We start from the raw sequence: 22,973 nt of genomic DNA, 5'->3' as shown, positions 1-22,973 counted from the left end.
AGATGACCAAAGAAGTTCACCTTAAAATGGTAGCTGCCACCAACACACAGAAGCACTCACTCAAGATGGCTTAAGGAGACAGTGACCCAATGTATGACTGGAAAATAGAGCGATTCAGTCAAGTATGAAAGGATTTTTTTCTAATAAGTCCTCCAAGATGACTTGTTGCTGATTAGTATATATTTGGTTTAATTATTTTCAAAACTGGTTATTTTTTGGAGGGCAAGGTGATATGAAGCAAGAGGGGAAGGGCAGATTGTTTTTAGAACCCCTAATTAATACAAGTGCCTGCTTTCAGAAAATCCTTCATTTGAGCTATTTCTTTTCACTTTTTCCTATTGGGTGCATTACATTTTAGAATTCTTGGTTTCAGCAGCAACCCAAAAAAGCAGAATTGCAAACTCGCACATCAAAAATGAAAGGGAAAGAAAAGCGCATAATGATTTGGAACAAAAACAAAAACAGGCTAAAACAAAAATACAAGAAGCAGCAAAATCACTGAACCTAACTCGTAGCATCTTTTTGAAGACAGGGAGGTTAGTTGGTTAAATATTACAGTGATCTAGTAGCTACTACCTTAGCTTTGAGAGTTTAAATGTTTAAGAATGCACATCCAGAAGCGGCACATGTAGAAAAACCATGGTAGCCAAGAGGTGTCTGACTACTGCTGCCTGGGCCACCCTGTTCCAATCAACGTGGATTTTCAGAGTTGCTGTTCTATGGTAACTCTCAGTGAGAGAGACAAAGAAATAGAACATTTTCAGAAACCAAGCAAAAAATGGATGGGAATACAATACCTGGAAAGTTTATCAAGCATGTTGACAAGTTTCATGGCTTCATATTCTTTTTGTTCTTCTGTCATTTCATCTATGGGGTTTGGCATTGGTTCCTCTAAATGACCAGTGATAAGATTAATGCTACAAAAAGAAAAAAAAGTTATGCTGTATGTTTAAAAATTATGCTCTTTCTATACTTTTCTGGTCCAAGTTTTAAGTTATAATAAGAAAGAGTATAATAGCCAAAAAATTGGCAATAATTCTGGTAGTAATTTTATGGTACAGAATTGCTGAAGTAATTTAAAAAATTGACTTCTTCTAATTTGGGAAATGGGCTACAGTCATTATTTAAAAAAAAAAAAAAACTAGACTTGCCAACTTTTTTTTTTTTCGTAAAGGCATGGTTGCTTTTTAAAAATATAAAATTTGGTGCCGTTGGATAAATATCCTTGGATGCACAGTTTATTCATTAATTATAAGGGGACAAATGACTTCATAGAAGGTGAAATGAGGAAATCCATTTGTGATACAGCATAAAACAAACATGTCGAAAAAAACTGGAAAAATGATGACAGAGAGGCTGCAATCTGGAAATGAAAGCATGCCAATTTATAATCTCAGGAAATTAGTCCATTAGTGAGACCACAGAGGGCAATGAGTGTTTAAATAATAAAAGGTAAAGCAGAAGAACAATTTTAATTAGATTTGATCTGACCTAGGTAAAAAAAGGAATGAAATCTAGCCCACCAAGAGACAATGTACCATCTTGGCTTTCTAGAAATAGATAATACAGTTCTTATAAGGAATACTTGGCAAAAACTTTGTATGACATTTTAATACCAAACAAATTATTCTCTAAAATAAAAGCCATACTACTACTACTTTCTTTCTTTTCTTCCCCCTGAAGTGGGGAAATAAAAGATACACTTCCAAGGGCTGCTAAATCTGTAACTTAAAACATTTTTCTAGAGAAGCAGACAAGATGTTATATCTTGTACCAAACAAGTACAGACAGTTGTTGTTGCTCTGACTAGGGACTGAAACCAGGGGTACTTTACCACTGAGCTACATCCCCAGTCCTTGTAATTTTTATTTTGATACAGGGTCTCACTACATTGCTGAGGCTGGTCTTAAATTTGTGATCCTTCCTACCTCAGCTTCTAGAGTTGATCAATCCCTGCAAATAGCAAACTGATAAATTGTTTTCTAGGGTCTAGAAACACCAAAGTTTTCAGAGGTCAGCCCTTCAGGATAAGCAAATGAATGAGCCATGTGGAGTGCTGTAGACTGGAGTAAACTTGAGAACAGTGCCAGTCTGAATTTTAAAAGACATTATGCAAGCCAAAACAAAGATGCTGTTATCAACCAGATCCTCTGGAAGCCCACACGCAGCCCCCATTTGAGACTTCTGCTTGGACAGGTCACTTCCTTCACTGACCAGGGCTCAGCTCATTTGAAGTAAAGCCTAGCTCATGGGATATTATCATTACCTTGGATTTCCTTTCTTTTTCTACATTACTCGGAGGCTACATAATATACAAATTTTGGTGGAAAGCTTAGTGCTCACCATCCTTGAAAACCAGAGTTAAAATGCGTGTTGTCATTCTTGCATAGGACATATATGTCTAGAGCTGTGGTTAAAAAACTTGTTCCCCTTAGAAACTCAATATTTAATACAGAAAAAAAAAGCAGAATTGTTTAGGCAAAAGGGGGAAAGAGGGCAGCTGAGGAGAGTGAGGTCTACGGCCCCTAGTTTGTCCTCCCCTGCTTGCTTCCTCTTAAGGTATCCTCTAGGCACTTCAGGAATGCTAGGGCTCTGGGAAACCTAAAAACCCACAGGCTAGTCACTAATTCTTAGCTTGGGCAGATGTACACTGGAATCACTTGGGAACTTCAAAGAAAAAGTCTGAGATTCACCTTAGATCAACTAAATCTGTGTATGTGCATGTGTGTGCACCAAAGTTTTCTAGGTGATTCTGACAAACAATGAGGTTAGGAGCCACTGGGCTACAGTGCCTGTGCACACACCCACTGTGTGCTACTAATTCCTCTTCTTTTTTCAGGTGCTCGTAAAAGAGAAAAAGACCTCTAGTTAGAGGCCATCAATAAACAATGCTGAATGGTCACTGTATTTCCCAAAAATCTGGACAAGGGTTTTGAGAACTATGGAGATATATCCAGATGCCACACTGAAAATACAACATGACCACCCATCCATTATTTCCTCAGGCATATGACAAGAAGTCATTTGTTTTCACTGGTTTCTCCTTTGCTACCTGCTAAGTTAGGAAAAAACTACTTGTCTTAATACATGAATAAATGTACTTATTACATACACAGACCACTTCCCAAACAGATGAAGGAAACCAGGTCTTGGAATAAAGTACAAGGGAAGGTATATATATATTAACTATGGAGATCATGCTCAATTGTCACTTGAGAGAAGGTTTCTCTCCTCAAATTTAATGGAGGTATGATTTGAAAAATTAGATCTGTAGACTGTTTTGAATATGACATCAGCACAAAACATCAGGGACAACTTATCAGGAGGATGTACTGGTAAGCCCTGTGGTATTGTGGTCACCACACCACACAGTCAGATATTAATTCTTAGATTAGAACATGCTGGTTCTTTTCTTGGTTTCTTAGTTTAGTGGAAATGATGTCTATTTTCTATAGCTGACTTTAAGTCTCCTAGCTGATAAAATGACTTCATGGCTTGCTCTGAAATCGTTTGCTAGTAAGAGCTTAAGCACAGCAGTCACAAACTCATTCTTACAGAGTAAAATCTCATCTTCTATCCATGCAGTAAAACATTCCAACTTCTCCAAAGTCACTTCAGGGATCCATGTTTCACTTTTTCCTTTAAAAAGACATTTTACCCTCTTGATAGAATGCAGACAAAGCCACAGAAAACAAGTCAGGGCACTCAACTGTGCCACTCTCTTATAGGGAAATGCCACTGTCCTGTAGCTGGAGACAGACAGTTCTTTCTGTCCTCCTGCCCCACCCTCCTTCAAGTCAGTCTCCTGTAGTGTCCCTACCCAGAAAAGGAAAGCACATGAAAGTCACCATGACAACTATGATGTGAGATTTCATAAAACACTACTGTCAGATGAACAAACACCTGGCACCTTAACAACCTCCCATAGTAGTCTGAAGTTTAACTGTGTAGGTTTCAAAATCTTAGCTCTATTAAATCCTAGGGTTACTTTTATTTTGTTCTAAGAGTGAGTCTTGGACACAGCCTTTAAAGCACTGACTGTGGTGGACATTTGATTGTATTTTTATTTATCATAACTTCTCCCTCCCTGTCTCTGCTCCCCTCTCCATCCTCCTAGCACTCTAATCCTGTGATTATTAATGTCTTCCAATTAGGTGACAGGAAATATCTAAATTCCTATGTTTGGACACTTCATCATGCATTTTTTATTATTATGTTAAACCACTGTATGAACTGATAGCAGCTATGGGCCTAGAGACAAAAGGATTAAGACATAAAAAAGTCTGAGCAGAGGAATGGATGTGTACAAGCTGAAAAACATTTCTAATCTTCCACTTTCTTCACATTGTTTCCATTTTTGGCCAACAGCAACAGTACTAGATCATTCAACAACAACAACAACAAAAAGCCATTAAAAGTTCTCTCAAAGGGCTGTTGTGGTACTCAACAGTGTGATAAAGCACTTTTCCTAGCAAACTTGAGGCCCTGGTTCTATTCCCAGCACTGGGGGGCCGGGGGAAATCCCCTTAGCTACATGAAAGCTAACTTCAATTTCTAAAATGTAGATTAAATTTTACTCAGAGCATTCTGGTAAAAGAAGCAGCTCTAAAGTCAAATCCCTACAGGGACAAAGCAGGTAAGATGAAAGTGAAGAGAGAGGCTGTGAAGCTAAAGGAATCTGTGCCTGATATGAAGGGGGCTGCAGCTACTCAATTCCAGCGGTTGGTTGCTCTGTGAGGACACAGGCCCTATCGGAACTGCCAATTTTTCCAACAAAGCTAGAAATCCACATTTTCATCCAAAATATTTGAATTCTAAATGTTGGCAAATAATTAAATTATCTTAAGAAACACTATGTAAAATAAAAAGCAAAAACCAAAACCACATAACCAACACTAAATGGGTAAGCCAAACAAAACATGTTTACGTGAGCTAAATCCAGCCTATGTACTGACAATTTACAACTTTTAGGAAACAGGTCAGGGTTTTGGGTAAATGGTATTTTGTAAGTCCTGACCAGGGAAGAAGGAAGCAGGTGGGGTTGGAAAGGAGACATTATATGGGAATGAAGCAAAAATGCCCTTCCAGGACACTCCACAGAATATTCCCCCACTGAATAACAACACAGTCATTAACCATATCCTGTTTTTCTTGAATTCCATTGCCTGGCTCCCTCTCCATAACCAGACATGGGGCTTGGTGAAGGTAGGAAACTCGATCATCACAGAATCCTAATGCTGAGGAGGGGCTGACCAACTCAAAAAAGTAACTTATTTAACAATTAAAAAAAAATGAATTAATTCAACAAAAATTTATTGAGTACCTACTGTGTGCCAGGCATTATTCTGAAGGACATCTTAATGAAGAAAAACAGATGCAAACAAACCAAACCCTCTTTCCTCATGGAGTTTACATTCTAGTGGAGGAAACAACAGTGAATGAATAAGGAAGCTTATGGTATGGTAGGAGATGGTAAGTGCTGTGAGAGAAGAGCAACACAGGCATGGGGTGAAGTGGTCCAGGCAGGAGTGCTGCTACCCTTAATAAGAAGCTGATATCTGAGCACAGACTTCAAGGAGGGGAGGCAATAGGACCCAGCAGCATCCCAGGCAGAAGGACCCTGAAGGCAAAGACCTCGAACAGGAGGGACAGGAGTGTGTCTGGAGTGTTTAACGAACTGTGAAGAGCTTGGTGTGGTGAGGGCACAGCAAGAGAAGAACCGAGTATGGCTGAGCATGGCCAGGACTTTGGTTCTTAGCCATGGTAGGGTTTTCAGCAGTTAATACAGTCTGATATATATTTTCTAAGGATCACAATGACTACTGTGTTGAAAACAAAATGAAGAAGGTCACAGAGAGCCGGGCATGGTGGCATAGGCCTGTGATCCCAGCAGCTTGGGAGGCTGAGGCAGGAGGATCACAAGTTCAAAGTCAGCCTCAGCAACAGTGAGGTGCTAAGCAACTCAGTGAGACCCTGTATCCAAATAAAATACAAAATAGGGCTGGGAAGTGGCTCAGTGGTCGAGTGCCCCTGAGTTCAATCTGCAGTCCCCCCCCCCTCCAAAAAAAGGTCACAGATAGAATCAACAAGACCAGTTGGGGGGCTGGGATATAGCTCAGTGGTAGAGGGCTTGCCCAGCATATGTGAAGCCTAGGTTCAATTCCCAGCACTGCAGACAAAAAACAAGCCAGCAGTGGTGCATACTGGGAAGGCTGAACCAACAGGACTGCAAGTTTGAAGTCAGGCTCAGCAATATGGGAAGATCCCAACTCAAAATTAAAATAAATAAATAAATAAATAATAATAATAATAATAAAAAAATAAGAAGGGCCAGGGATTTGGCACAGTAACAGAGAGCCCCTGGGTTCAAAATAAACCGAACAAAAACCCAAGACCAATTAGAAGGCTATTAAAAAGATCCTGGAGAGTGATAAAATTTTAGCTTGGTAGCAGTACTGACAATAAGGGGTGACTAAATTCTGAGTATGATGAAGATACAGTCAGAACTATCTGACAGATACATATGCATATTTACAGAATTTGAATGAATCAAATAGAACTTTGTGTTTTCAGGGATATCAGGGTATATAAAGACCCATTTACTTTCTCTTGTTTTCTGTTTTGATTATGTCAAAGTACAGGGAAGCTATAATGAAGGTAAAACACATCTCCCTTTGAAGGGCTTGGAGGCAGAACTCAGTAGGAGTTAAACCACAGCTCTGACTTCACACCTACTCGGATAGTTATTATTGAGAACACACATACTCACTCCCCTCCAGAACACAGCAAATGCTGTGAGGAAGCAGAAATAAGGGAAGTCCCGAGCCCTTGGTGGGAATGTAAAATGGCTGCAGCTGCTGTGTAATGGTGTGGCTGTTTCTTAAGAAATTAAGCATACAACTACCAGATGATCCAGCAATTCCACTTCTGCGTATTGATCCAAAAGAAGTGACCAGGGACCTGAATGGATGTTGGTACACTCATGTTCAGCAGCATTATTCATCACAGTCAAAAGGTGAAAGCAACCCAAGTGTCTGTTGATGATGAATGGATAAACACAATGTGGTGTACACACAGAATGGAATACTATTCAGTCTTAAAATGGAAGGAAAATTTGACACATTCTACAATATGGGTGAATCTTGAAGACATTGTTCTAAGTTAGCCAGTCACAAAAGAACAATTATGAGTCCATGTACATTAGGATTCCAGATTTCAGGGAGACCGAAAAGAATGGTGCTTACCAGAGGCTAGAAGGCGGGAGAACTTCACTGGGGAAGATGAGAAAGTTCTGGAGATGGACAGTGGTAATGATTGGGAAATCTTATGTTACGTATACTTTACCCCCGAAATAAAAAGGCAAAGTAAAGAACACAATAAAATGTGCTCCGCCTACCTCAAAAAACAGTAGAATCCCTCAAACACCACAAGCTCTGGAGTCAGGCTGACTGACATGTATGGACTGTCTGTCCTGAACAAGTTACTTGACTTCACTGAGCTCACCTGTAAAATGGGAATAACTCTACCTCAACAGGTTGTTGTGAAGATGAGATAATATTTGTGAAGGTTTTAGAATAGTGCTTGACACATATTAAGCAATCAATAAATACCAGCTATTATTATCGTAGTTGAGGCACATGCTGAGAAATAAGAAATGAAGACTTCAGATGATCCAGGAAGTGATTTATTCCATTTAATTATCACTATGGAGACATGTGTATATAATCTTTATTCACTAAAGAAACCACACAACGACTAGGGGTTTTGTGGAGTTTGGTATAATTAAATTCACATATAAGATGTTGTGAAGAGATACAAGTTCCTAAAAATGTCTCAAGTAGTTTCAGAATTAGTGTATAAATGTTAACACTAATTCCACATTAAAGAAGTAGGATAAATTATGAAACCACATCCTAATCCAAGTCTTTGCATTAGATTAGCAATGGAAAGTACTAGGTAATGTGGTGTCATTCTTTTATTTGTCAAGTATTTATTAAATGTTTACCATGTATCAGCCACACAAACATAAATATTGAATACATTTACATGAATATCAAGATGCATGTATGCAAGAAGAGAAAGCTCCAAAATGTCTTTTTAAATTATAGTACTTTACAGGGCTGGGCTTGTGGCTCAGTGGTAGAGCACTAGCCTAGCACATGTGAGGCACTGGGTCAGATCTTTGGTACCACATACAAATAAATAAAATAAAGGTATAGTGGCCATCTACAACTAAAAAAATTTTTTTAAAAATTATACTACTTTTAAAATATTTCCTGTTAGGCTATTTGATTAGGAGTGCTACTTTTCTATAAAGGGTCTAGAAAACTGATGGCTGTGAAGCTACAGAAAATGGAAGCTGGAGCAAAGCTCAGCACTGTAGTTCAGCTAATACACCTGGCCTCTTGATGGTCTTAATCCAGATTATAATATGAGGGAAAACTGAGTTCAAATTTGAAAGTACAAAATTGATATTATTGCAACAATTACAAAGGGGTAAACTTTTGGAGCTGGTGTGCAATGGAAGAAGTGGCAATGATTTTATTTTCAACTCTGGTCTTTCAGTGATCTGAATTTAGATGTGCTTCATGAATGCTTACAGTAATAAACCCCAGTTCCTAGAGAGGCTAATTAAACCCCATTATATATCAATTATACCATCACAGCCCAAACTGGACAAAGAGAGAAATCATGGTTTTTGGTTCACATATTTCAAGAAACATTAAAAACAAAGGAATTATTTATATAACCCAAATATAATGAGACAACTATATTAGAACTTGATTTAAGCAGCACAACAAAATCTTGACAAAAGGAAAAAAAAGGATCTCGCCTTATGCTTAAGAAACTAGCTGTTCAGCTGCTGCCACAGCTACAGCTAAGATAAACAGTCAAGAAGGAAATGCCCCTGAGTTTGCTTAGTACAATGATTTTAAGCTTTGGACATAATTATGAACTAATGTGGAGTGTGAAGAACGTCAGAGGTATCCTAGGGAGTTTGCCCACTTTTGGCTACCCCGTTTCCCCCTCCATAAAGACATCTCTTTAGGCCTCAGACATTGTGTACCCAATCTGAAAGCCACTGTTCTAAAATGAGACAAATGTCAAGCACACAACATTCAATTGATGTTTAGAATGATATAAAGCCATGTTAGTCAGAAGGTAATGTGTCATTCTTTTATTTTTATCTATAAAGTTAAGGGGTCTCCATGCTCAGAGACATAGAAAAAATAGGTTTAAAAGAATTTAGACATTTGGTTGCCCTTTGATAAAGGACCAAACTTCATCTGAAAATGTAACAAACCTGGCTAGACAGACATACACCAAAAACCTATGTGGCATATAACTTAATTCTATTTTGTCTAAATGTGCAAACTGCAGAAAGTCATTTCCAGTCCATTAAATACATTTACTTTGACATAAAAAGAATTGCTGTGATATTAACTGTCTCTCATAGCCTGAATGTAAGCTCCATGCAATTCTCAGTTTCAGATTCCAATAAAGGATTACAGGTTACCTTGGTGCATTAATCAGAAGCCACTTACATTTTTGACAACAGGACTAGGGCCAACTGGATGAAGAATAATTTCTCTGCTTCTGCCAATACTAGCAACTGTTGTGAATAAATGTATCATAAGAAAAGCAAACTGGATCTTGGGAACTCTGACTGGTGAAAGGTAATCGGGGTAGGAGAAAAGGCAATCCTCTCAGATGCCAACTTTTTAAGCTTGACTAGATTAGTAAGAAGTTTTCATAACAAGTTCTTTAAGTTCTGTAGATTGCTCCTAAAGTACAAAAGGTCATCCTGCTTACGAAGTACTGTGTTTGCCACCACTTCCACAAGGACCACTGAAGGAGTAATACAGTAAAGATTCCACCACACTTTTCACCTTAAAGAAGAACAATTAAGAGAAAAATAGATGCAAATCTACCTGAAGAGGGAAGATGTGATGCTACGTGAAAAACATTTATATTTGTAATAATCAATATTTAAAAGACACAATATTTGACAATGGTGATCATTCTAATCATACGATAACACCACTTCTATGAACAGCATAAACCAAGTTCAAAGGCTGAAAATGATTCCAGTTAAGATGTAAAGCTCCAGTACAGAGTCTTCCCATAACAGAGCCAAAATATTAACAATATTAAACATCAGTTATTGATTTAGACAGAAGGTGCTCTAGTGAAATCTTCTATGTCAATTCTATTTCCTATACTATTAGGAGAGACCCAGCGCTCCTGTGTTCTCTCTGAGCTCCTTCTTACTACAGTAGCATTATGGAGCTTGCTAAGTATATGACCATGAGTATTATAAAAGTTATCCACCAAATAAAACAGATAATACACACTGAGATGCAAAGCTATGAACCAACCATGAGTACTCTTTGAGTTTTCTGCCTTAGCTGACTGTCCACATGCCCTGGGAGTCAATGAAAGCCTACGGTAATCACCTCATTTAAAATATGAGATGTTTAGATGGGTATGGTGGCACACACCTATAATCCCAGATACTCAAGAGGCTGAGGCAAAAGGATTGCTAGAACTCACAGGTTTGAGATCAGCCTGGGCAACATAGTGAGACCCCATCTCAGGGGAAAAAAAAAAAAGTGTTGGGGGGTGACTTTTCAAGTAGGGTGTTTTTACATGTCAAATGAAGAGATAAAAACATTTAATTGCTATGGAAGCATAATTAATGGAATGGAAAAACCAAGAGCTAGTATGACTAACTTAGCATGATGACTTAGAGAAATAAAGAATAATTCCTCTATCTGAACTTGTAATATTTGACAGAGACGCCCAATCTATAGCATCTAAATAGTGGCAGTCTTAAGAAGTACCGTTTACAGTCACTGCTAGCTTCCGCTGTATAAAGAGACTTTTTCCCTAAGACACATTCTGTAAGATCCTGTGGAGGATGAGAGATAGCACTGGGAATGCTAAAAGCAACACTACCTACTCAGACCTGATTTGGCAAGAAATAGGTCACTTATCTTACTATTCTATAGGGAATGGTCACTTCTTTCCTCTTCTGACAACCTGTTACTTTTATGTCAACAGGGCATAATCTGAATGTAAACCCCCCCAAACAAAACAAACCCCTCCAAACCAAAATTTTCAGATTGTGATCATTGATACTTGATCACTTCATACTACAGAAGACTATCAATAGAAAACAATATCTCAACATTACTGATAATGCCAAAAGGGAAGGGCACCTTCTTAATGTTCAGTAATGGAATCCAGCAAAAACTGCTCAAATAATTACTAATGAATGGAAACTAAAAAAATTATCTGAGACAGAGGTTGGGGGGAATGAAAAGGATGGGGAGGGAGCAGAAGGAAGGACAGGTGGTTTGTCGGGGTTGGGGGTGGGGAGAATTAGTGATTTTAATTTGTAAGCACTGACTTTGACTTCATAGTTTCAGGTTTGCCTTTTCAGTGCACTGATAACACTTGTTAAAAATTGATCCTTAAGTGTACGTTTGATTAAAATTCAATGTGGAGCCAGACTTTTTCCTTTGGATAGTAATATGCTTTGTTGCAATATTTTTTGACTTGTAAGAGTTCTTCTGTAAGGGAGTTGATCATAATGTATGGAACTAACATTTAGATTTCTGAGAAAGACTGAAATATCAAGTAACCAAGTTAAATATTTGGTCTTGGTTAGACCATATAAAATCTCCTATGGAAAGGGAAGGAAAATAATAAGCAGTCATGTTTTTAGTAGATGATAGACTTCTAAAATCACCAGCTCTCTTAGTACTTGAGAGAGGACAATGAACATGTTGAAAACATCATGGGACAGAACATTTCTTGCAATATTATCCTTCCTCAATCACTTTAAGTCATTCTCTAAGACACTAGCTATGAAACTGCCTCTAAAAACACCATTAAAAGGAAAGCTTCCAAATCCACAAGAGAAAAGAATCACTAGAAAATGAAAGACAAAGAAAGTGAGAGGTAAATAACCAACTCATAGGCACAGCTATAGTTAGATGAAAAGAAACTTGATACTATACTTTGGTTTTGCATTTTTGTATTCTTCAGTGTCTGTGTCCTCGTCCTCTGAGTACCAATTATCTCCTCTTCCTCCAGCCAAGAGGCCCCTGGCCGCCAACAGTCCTGCGGCGTTCCCATAGCCAGTGTATTTCAGCAGGCTATCCACTGTAAAATAGAACAGGGTTTTAGACAGGCGTTTCCGGGTGCTCAGCATCATCATCAACCACTCACCGACCAATGCAGGGAGGTTTGTGAAAGTGGCTATGCCAAACTTCCTACAGATTCTTTTATATGCTTTAAGGACTAACAGCCTTTTTTGGGAATCAGAAACTTAAACAGCTGTTCCAAACACACTTTTGGCAGAAGTGCAGGCTCTGTGACTGCCAGGTCACTGGTAAGGGCCATGTTTCAATACTAAAGTTTCTAATCTTAAATTTTACATTTCTAAAGTTCAGTTTCAGAGAAATCACAAGAAACTAGAGATAAGAAAGGTCAAATTTGAATTTTGCCAATATGATATGTAATGTAAAATCTTACGCTTTGTAAGAATCAGAGGTAAAAGGTATAAGAAATAAGAAAATTTAAGGGTATTAGTAAGTAAGTTAGTTTAACTTACTACTATAAAAAAAAAAAAAAGCAACAATATGTAAATACATGAAGCCCACTGAGAAGATAGGCCCAGAGCCAGAGAGGTGAGGTTCCAATAAGGACTCTATCACTTAGTTGACCTTGGGTAAGATATTCTGCAACTCTATCCCAGTTTTCTAATCTATAGATATGGAATAACAACCATCTACTCCACAAGTTAATACCTGCAAGGGATTTAGAAAAGTATCTGGTTACATTAATTCTTTTCTCTGATAATAGTGGGTAAAAGAATTATTTCAGGACACTCCCCCCCACCCCACTGCTCACAAAACAAAAAAACAAAAAAACAGCTAAAGAAGCATCTGGTGCAGGTCTTCTATAAGTATCACCTTGCCAATCGTGTGTGATAGTATCTCTAAAACAAGCTGACAAATCTAACTTTTGCAAAGAAACCCTGTACTACTGGGATTGTGTGTGCTTGTGTGCACACGTGTGTGTGTGTGTGTGTGTGTGTGTGTGTGTGAGAGAGGGAGGGAGAGAGAGAGAGAGAGAGAGAGAGAGAGAGAGAGAGAGAGAGAGAGAAAGTATTTCTAAATACTTTTGTAAAAAAGAACCTAAGAAATAATTAGCCATTTATTTAGGAGTACCTTCCTTTTCTTCAGGTACAATTTCAAGGTGAATACTAGTATAATTTAATCAAAAGATAAAAATGGACAAAATTTACTTAAGATCTTCAAAAGAATGTAGATAAAATGTCACCCCAAGGACAGAAGTAGAAAACAAAACACCACAGATCTTAATTATGTATAAAGCCATAGTTTAATCTACATCTGAAATATTACTGTAATTCAGGTCACTTTTCTCAAAAAAGACAAATAAAGCTGGAAAACAGTCAGTGGAGGGCAATTAAAATAACTTTTGGGGTCTAAAAAGGGTAGTGGGTAGAGAAACAGATGGGTAAGAAAAGGGGCTATATGTGATCAGAGTATGAAATCATGAAGGGCATGGACATGATGAGTATTCCAGGATAGTTTGTTAAATTTTTGACCTAAAGGGTACCTTCTAAGACACTGAAATTAGGTACTCTGGGGACAAATAAAATAAAATTCAAAGAATGTAGCAAACTCATGATATTTGTGCAAAAGAAAACATGGCTTAATAATATAAGTACACTAAATGAGATTTACTAGTTATTTTTAATCTTAAAAGCTATTGGTAACTGTGGTCTCTTTGATGATAACTCTCAGTGGGTGCTAGATAGGATTGTATTAGAATTTAAAGAGGGATCATGTAACCTAAAAGCCCCCTGAAGAAATCTGATGTGCCCCCTCTTGTGACAGTGGGTCCCCATGATACAGTGATTTAGATAAATTAATGAATTATTAAACTAGGGAAAGAAATCAATGTTCAGTGTATACAGGCATTTTTTAATATTCTTGGAGGTCAGACATGAATTTAATGCATGGTCAGACACAAAGCCACTGAGGATACAGATCACAGATTTAAACCCATGCAGCACTGATGCTCTCATTGCAAGCACTGCTGATAAGGCTTATTTTCTTTTCTTTCTTTTTTTTTTTTTTTTGTGCTGAATTCAGGGCCCTGTGCATGTTAAGCATATGTTCTACCACTAAGCTATACCCCTAGCCCCAGGCTTATTATTATTGTTGAAAATAAATAAGTATGTTCAGTGCTTCCAGAAAAATAATATTCACTGAAATCATTAAAGTCTAAATTGTGGCAATGTGAATAAATGGTTTCAATGAATATACTTAAAAACTAACAGCAATTTAAAATGACATAAAGCATTTGGCTAAAGATTAAAATAGTTAATGAACACAAACGTGATGAAAGCCAAAACAGACTAAACAGAAGTAAATTTAATACCAAATAACTGCTCTTATGCAGAAAATCCTTCTGAAAGTTAGTTAACAGTAAAAATGCCTGACATTTTTATGAAAATATTTACTGTTCTTTTACTGGAACAAACATGTGCCAACTCTGTGACAGGCAGTGTGGGTTACAAAGATGATTTAAGACACACTTTGCCTTCAAAATAATTAAGGCTGCAGCCAGTAGTTTTAAAGGCAAATGAACTTTTGCTAAAGAAGTAAAATATCTGAAGGGAGTTAGAAAAAGGCAGACAAATGGAATGCAAAATCCTCCCTGAGAAGCACTGGGGGAGTGTTTGAAGTTACTTTTTATTTTATTTTCAAATACACCAAATAATATCCTATTTGATGTTGGGAAAGTAGAAAAGGAAAAGTGACTGACCTTGGATGTTAAGGTAAGCTGCTAAGACAGAAGATTTTCTGGTGGTTCTAACGTTTCTCTCTCTCTCTCTCTCTCTCTCTCTCTCTCTCTCTCTCTCTCACACACACACGTTCTCTGTCATAATAATTATCCATGTAGTTAGGTAAAAATGTTGCTGAATAATTCAGCATTCAGGCAGAAAGTTTCAAGTAGCACTTTACCACTCCTTTACCAGGATGCTAGAGGGCGCTCTCTGAACAGAGCAGAGAAACCAGGGCAGTCAAGAAGAACGTGGCAAAACCAGATCTAACCAGACATCCTTCTCCCTTCTCTGTACACACCCTTTTCTTTCTGGTCAAATACAACTTTTAGAAATCCATACTAGTAGTTTCCTAACTAGTGTCCTTATTCCAGAGTCACATTTTTCTATTCCTTATTCTACATAACTGCCCAAGACGTCTTTGTAAAAGAGAACTATGATTCCTTCCACCAAGGGTTAAACTCGAATTCCAAAATGGGGTCTAAAAAGGGCTTTTCATTTGGTGGCCTTTGCCTTCTTTTCCCAACTTATCTCATACACTGTGGACTTTTCACATCTTGAATTAGTCTTTTTTTCTGTCCCTACCAGTTATTTCCCATTTCTTTGGATCCTTTGGCAAAGACATTCTCTGACTTCCACACTCCCTAATCATTCCTTCAGTCAGGATGCCATATTATTTGGCACACTCCTCTCTCGGGGAACGGTATAATGAAGTTATTTTTTGTTATATGGAGAAATACATAAGATGGCACATTCACTAGACTGGATTTATAGAAAGCATATATAATGCTCTTTTATTAAACATTTATGGAGCACTTACTTTCTGTAAGGTTCTTTGTTAAGCATGGGGGCTTCAGAGATGAGTACAACATGATCTCCAACTTAAAGAGATTCAATGTCTGGAATTCAAGCTCAACCAATAAAGAGTGACAACGTGGCAAATATCAAGTTTTAAAAACAGAGATAAATAAAACTGGCACAAAGGAAAGAATGATTTACTCTGCTTGTGATGGTGAAAGAAATCTGCAGAGATGAGGCTCAAGCTGGTCTTCAAGGTTCAAGGAAAGTAAAGCTCACCCCATGATAACAAAAATGGGGAAGGAATCCCATGAAGAAATAAGGCACGTAGTAAGATTAAGCAGGAAGGGTAGCATGGCAGTAGCTGTAAAATACCCTATATAGGTAAGTCACAGAGGTAAAATTTGTATTTTACTGTGCAGGTGTCAGGAAATCATTTAAAGTTTTACATGGGGGAATGACAAGATTATATCTGTTGATTATCAGTCCCTCTGTTAGCCACATAGAAAATAAACTGAAGAAAACCTGACTAGAAACAGATTTATTTTAATGGTTTAAGAAAATAATTTTAAGGGCCTGCACCAAGGTAGTGGTGTGGGAACAGAAAGGAAGAAATAAATAAAAGAGGTATTTAGGAGGTAAAATATATATGATATGTTTATTAATCTGCAGGTAAAGAAGATATTTGGGGTAACTCCTGGGATTTTGTCTGTAGTAATTAAATAGACAATGGTGCCTTTCACAGAGAAAGTGATCAAAGGATAAAGAAAACACTGAGGAACATGGGAATGGAGATAATGAACTTGACTTCGGATATCAGTTGGAGGTACCTGTGAGAAACTCAAGTGCAGAAGTTCAGTGAGCAGATGGATAAGCATGACAAGTTCAGGAGAAAGATTGGGGCTGGAGACAGAGATCTGGGAAGCTATTCAGCAAAAAGGTTGAAGCAAAAGCCAAGGGAGAGGTAAGATTACTCAGGGAGCAAAGTAAAGTGAGAATGGGGTCAGAAGATGACTGTAGGAAGAATTAGGAATTAAATATGGAAAAGACAGAAATCAGCAAAAGTGACTGAAAAAAATAATAAAGAACAGAGGGGGTCAGTGGATAATCTAGGAGTGTGTGGTAGCATAGAAACAATGTCAGTTGTCAGCAGTGTCAACTGTTTTAAGATTATAAGCAGATAAAGATGAACTTGGAAATTGCTGCTTGCAGTAAGTTGAAGACTTGGGTAGGTGTAAGGACACTGAAAAGAAAAACAGGTAAGTCTTTCAAGATGTCAAGATCTGAAGGACAATGATGTAAGTATGTATATAGTTTAAGGAAAGCACATAGGGAGAGTTAAAAAAAAAAAAAAAGAATAGAGTAACAAGTGATGAAGCAAGGCTTGTGCAAAGACAGGAAGAGAAAAGATCAACAGGAAGAGACTGTTTAGCTCCAAGCTAGACACCTATTCCTCTGACACTGGAGACTAAAGTAAATTTGTTAAGTGTGGGGCTACATGCTGAGGGAGTTCAAGTCTAATTTATCTCTGTAATTCAGCCCCTACCACAATGTTTCACATATATGCTAGAAATTAGCAAATAGGTTAAGGGTAGCGGGCAGGACCCCACCAAAGCAGGGGACTAATTTTATAAATTATTTTCTTTTGATTAAACTATGTAAGGCCTATCTTTAGCCCCCTTGTAGAAAGAACACAATCTGCAGAGTGATACTAAAAGTTTAGTTATGGCAGGGTTAAACTGGTGGCACAAAGTTAGACTTTTGGTCACTTTCGACTGTAGATGCTACTTTGCCTGGCGCAGATGAGTATTTAAGACACCTAGAGGGCTCCTTCTGTGCCTTGTCTTCCATAAGATTTTGCCTGTTTCAATTTCAATTTCCTTCTTCATGTATTCTTTGTGTTCCTAACCCAATTTTGATTACTGTTTACTGTTTCTACCTTGTGGTCTGAGCTTTGAGCATTGATCAAAGTACCTTCCTTCACTTGCAAACTTAGGTATGCATATCCTAAAGAGGAAAGTTCAGTCACTCTGACAAATTATTTGAAATTTATTTCATTTTAGTAGTCTAACTCCAAACCCAACTTTTACAAATCTGATGACTTTTAAGTTGAAGGTAGACTATGGACCTTTTTTTTGGCCCAGTAACAACCCAGTGTTCTCCCTTCTCTTGAAAAACTTGGAAGATCTGGTAACACATCTGATTGTTCATGTTAACAATAACATGAAATGCAACATCCACTTTCCACTCCTGTGGTATCTCCTTGCTCCCCACCCCCAACCCACTGTTGCTCCAATGGTGAGTTGTTGGAAAGTGTCAGTTTCTATTCATCAGTCCACCTGGCTGCCTTTTATCACTAGCCTGGCTGCTATAGGCATCTGAGTCTGTGACTCATTAGGGCAGAGACCCTGTTTATCTTTTATACCTCAGAAATCCCAGGGTCGAGCTCAAAAAATATTTTTGAATGAGTGAATTTTTATTCCAAAATAATATATCTATAAACTTATAATCGAATTGGAAGGAAAATCAGGTAACTATATATAGAACTGCCAAAGTTCAAATGAAAAACATTACTGTGCTAATGTGGATTTACTTTGGATTCAAAGTTACAACTAGGATACTGGATCCATGTGAGAATAAAGCCAACCATTTCAAATGGAAGAAAAATTAATAACATTTATTTATAAATGAATATACCATATTTACTACAACACTAACTCATCAGTAAGGGGATTATAATTAGATATATTTTTAGTTATGCAGTTAGCTATGTAATATTTAGTAAAGTCAATGGAGAAACATGCTTAATTTTTGCCTTTTAAAAGATTTTTATAAAGTATACAAGGAATGCATGTTATAAATTATAATACAGAGAAATGAAAAAGAAAAAACCCAGCAGTAATTTTATTCCTCAGAGGTAACAATATCAATAGTATATTATCACACATTATTTATAATATATAATATTGTTTTAAAAATATTTTATAATGATTTTGTGTGTTTTTATACCTTTATTTATTTTTATGTGGTGCTGAGAATCGAGCCCAGTGCCTCACACATGCTAGGCAAGCGCTCCACCACTGAGCCACAACCGTAGTCCCTAATATATAATAATTTGACAAACCTTTTTATTATGGCACAGGGAACTGAACCCAGGGGCACTCTATCACTGAGCTACATCACAAGCCCTTTTTTATTTTGAGACAGGGTCACACTAAGTTGCCCAGGCTGGCTTTAAACTTGTGTTCCGCCTACCTCAGCCTCCTCAAGCATCTGGATTATAGGCATGCATCACCAGGTCTGGCTCTGACAAACCTTTTTCAATTAACAGGTATATATATAAGTGCCTTAGACTTATATACATACACAAACTTAAAAAAACAGATTAAAAAAAATTTTTAGATGTTGATAGACTTCTATTTTATTCATTTATTTATATGTGGTGCTGAGAATTGAATCCAGTGCCTCACACATGCTAAGCAAGTGCTCTACCACAACTCCAGTCCAAAAACAGATTTTTAATCTCAGAAAAACTGATTCAATTTAGTCAACATTTACAGACAACTATATGCAAGACATTATGATAATCACTTTGTTCCAAGACAATATATCAATCCTTTTTCAAAAGAAAAGTATTATTCAAAAGAGCAAAAGAATCTGAAATTATATTAACCTTAGAGGGTTCTTCTGAGAATTAAATGAATTAGGCATAGACTGTCAGGCACATGATCGCTCTAATTCCTAAGAGTGATGCTTACTACCATGAGGATAATGATCAATCATGATGATAGTACACCATCTTAATAGAACTTAAGTGTTCAGCTCAATGTTAGAAATGAAATTTAGAAATACATACAGTTGACTTAAGATTTTGAAAAGAGTGAACTTTTTCATCTCTAAATTATCTCTCATAAAACTTGAGTACTTAAAAAAAAATGGAACAAAAAAATCTGCTTAGATGGGATTTTATATTAGAATATTTATAGACTAGAAGAAAGAAATACATGTGAGTACCTGAACAATTTAGCCAAAGTTCTTTGGAGAACTTGTCTTTTGTAGAGCAAATAATCCATATAATTTTACAAAATATTTTTAATGGTTAGATCTCCTTCAGGAGATAATCACTTTGTATACTCTTAAACTATTATTTATTATATTATAGTATAGTTTATTTTAAAATTTATCTTTACCACTATGTTATTGTAATCTCAAGGATAAGGGGCATATCTCATGCATTTTTGTATTTCTATCTAGTATATTACATAGCTCATATTCAATAACTATTGACTGAAGAATTTAGTGAAGAAATCAAACTTTAACTACAAGAAGCATTAAATACAGGAACTGACCCAGGTCTATGTCTGTTTATCAAAAGAACAGCACTTAAATTATTATTACTATTATTATTTAACCCTTGATTCCTTTATTTAAAGAACCCAAAGTGACACAGAGCATTGAAATTAGCTGAAATTTTCTGGAAACTCCAATTTTCTCCTCTTTAAACCTCTTTTAAAATAATTTGGTCTTTTTAGATATACAGGACAGTAGTGTGTATTTTGATATATTATACATACATGGAATATAACTTATTCTAATTAGGATCCCATTCTCATGACTGTACATGATGTAACACCTGAATTACTATGCAGACTTTTCATAATGGCTGCAGATTCCTTTCCCATCAATATTAAGAAGTTTGGGTTTAGGATATAGAAAGTAAAGTTTAAATGTATGTGTTTGACAATACATCTGTTGTGTGTGTCTTAATGAATTCAGAAGCATATAAAATGCTTTTTTATTTTTTGTTTTTTGGGTACTAGGGATTAAACCCAGGGTCACTTTATCTCTGAGCTACACCCCCAGCCCTTTTCTTGAGATAGGGTCTCACTAATTTGTGATCCTCCTGCCTCGGCCTCCCAAGTAACTGGGATTACGGTGTGTGTGCTACCATGCCCAGGTTATAAAATGCTTTTAAATTATTAATTTTTATTATTTTCTCAGTCCGTCTAGTAACAGTAGATAGTAAGCTCTGGACAGGATGGAAAATGATGGTTACTACCAACAGGAGAATTTCTCAAGTTGATTCCAAAAGATAAAAAGCAGGGGGCAAAGAGAGTTAAACCTACCTCTCTCTTTGCAAAGGACAAAAAGGAATTCAGCAGCAATTTGCTTGACTCCAAGGTCAACATGTGTCATGAGGCGCACCAGCTTATTTCTCACAGTTGAGCCAACTTCAGGTCGATTTGTCACATCCCTCAATGGTGGTAAAACCTGATGGCACAAATGAAAAAAACCATCATCAACTGAGGGTACCTGAGTATTTGAGGGTGGCTGGTCTTGCAATTGGTTGGTCTTGTAATATTTACTGGGCTTAGTTTTATAAGAGTGAAAAAATAAATAAATATAGGTTAGCTTCCGAATAAAACTGAACAACAAACAAAACAAACCTCAAATAATTTGATGTCTACAATGAGGCTTCATTTGAACAGAATCATCTCTGCTATATCACCAGGCTCTCCTGAAGGTATTTCTAAACTTTTACTCATCTCGGCACCTGGAATGTTGCTTCTTGCCCCTATCAAAATCCATTTCAAAGTCAGGTTCTGAAGGTTCTTTTTCTTCCACAGAAACTTCCTTAATCTCCAGAGCCATATTAGTTCCTTCATTATTCTAAGTCTGAAGCATTTTCAATATTCACTAAAAAGAACAACACTTACGCTTTCTTGATGTTTATAATAAAAAAATGGCTATTATGGGTTAAGCATCCCTAACAAGAAAATCTGAAGTGCTCCTGAATCCAAAACTTGTTGAGCACCAAGAGGATGCCACAAATGGAAAATTCCACCCATGACAGAAAAATTGACCTCATGTGACATATTATAGTCAACCATGGATAGACAAAATATTGTATAAAATTACCTTCAGGATGGGCATGGTAGTGTACACCTGTAATCCTAGCTACTCAGGAGGCTGAGGCAGGAGGATTGCAAGTTTGAGATCAGCCTGGGCAACTTAGTGAGACCCCATCTCAAAATAAGAAAATTTTAAAAAGGATGGGGATGTAGCCCAGTGGTAGAGTACTCCTGGGTTCAATCCCCCATACCAAAAGCAAAAAACAAATGTGACAAAACAAATAAGTAAAAAATCCTTCAGGCTATGTGTATATGGTACATAAAAAACATAAATAAATTTCATGTTTGGACTTGAGTCCCACTGCCAAGATATCTCAGTATGTATGTGTGCAAATATTTCAAAATCAACCTAATTCCAAGCATTTTTGGTAAGAGATAATCTGTAATTATTGGGCACTTTCTACATGCTAGTTGTGGTAACAGAGGTATACATACATTATTTATAATCCTTGTAGTAACCCTGCAAAGAAGTAGCAACATGACCTTCATCCCTATTTTGTAGATCAATCCTCAAAGGGCTAGTGTCACTTGCCTACTATGTCTGCTCCTATGCTCACTCACCCAAAGGTCCACCCAGATACTTCTCTCTGGCTCTCCTATATGACAAGTTGCTTTGTCTCAGCCCTTTTTATCAACACTCTTTTCCTGTCTTGTAAGTGTTGGAATATTCAAAGGCTGAGTTCTTGAGCAACTTTTCTTGGTTATGTTCATTCAGACTATTGGTGATTTCATCCAATATAGTTTTATACGATCTCTACCTCCTCATGACTCTTGAATTTATATCTTCAGGTTGATATCTTCCTGACCTCAAGGTTTTTTTAAATCACTGAATAGTAATGTATTACAGGATTTTACAAAGGGCTATGGAAAGTAATAGATAAATGTGAGGGCAAATTATATATTAAGATTGACTTTCTTTTTTAAGATTACATCTTCAATGACTCTATACAGAGAATATTCAACATAACACAATATTTCATATGCTGCTACCACCTTCCTTACAGACTGATTACAGAGCAAATTAGTGTCATGAAGACATCCCTCTAACCTTTATGCTAGTGCCTTTCAGTCTGTAATGGACATTCCAAACACCTGTGGATGTTAAAAAGCAGATTCTGATTCAGTAAGTGTTGATGGACCTATGATTCTACATTTCTCTCCTTTTTTTTTTTTGAATGCTGCTGGTAAATTTTTATGCATATAATTCAGTCTTGTTAACTATCAGTGCAATACTATACAACAGATCTCTAGAACTTAATCATTTTATGTAACTGAAATTTTATTATACCCATTGAATAGGTATAAAATCCCTAACCAGAAAATCTGATGTGCTCCCAAATCCAAAACTTGTTGAGCACTGAAAGGATGCCACAAAT

The 22,973-nt window shown here is 36.9% G+C and overlaps 1 protein-coding gene across 8 annotated transcripts in view; it reads right to left on the bottom strand.

The window, feature by feature from the left end:
• Ric8b (RIC8 guanine nucleotide exchange factor B) overlaps positions 1-22,973 on the bottom strand; it is a 106,845-nt gene that overhangs the window by 15,202 nt on the left and 68,670 nt on the right. For 6 of the 8 annotated variants that reach the window (XR_007108170.1, XM_047548265.1, XM_047548267.1 and 3 more), the window contains 3 exons: positions 20,812-20,956; positions 12,027-12,171; positions 798-917 (listed from right to left, as the gene is read on the bottom strand). Coding sequence is in view for 7 of the 8 variants with exons in the window: in XM_047548265.1 (XP_047404221.1) it covers positions 798-917; positions 12,027-12,171; positions 20,812-20,956 (410 nt within the window). In the remaining variant the exon portion in view is untranslated. The remainder of the gene's footprint in view (positions 1-797; positions 918-12,026; positions 12,172-20,811; positions 20,957-22,973) is intronic. The other 2 variants (XM_047548268.1, XM_047548269.1) reach the window with 1 other exon arrangement.

This window comes from Sciurus carolinensis, chromosome 4 (genome assembly GCF_902686445.1).
Source record: "Sciurus carolinensis chromosome 4, mSciCar1.2, whole genome shotgun sequence".
Taxonomy (NCBI): Eukaryota; Metazoa; Chordata; class Mammalia; order Rodentia; family Sciuridae; genus Sciurus; species Sciurus carolinensis.
This window is presented reverse-complemented; position numbering and strand designations above follow the sequence as displayed.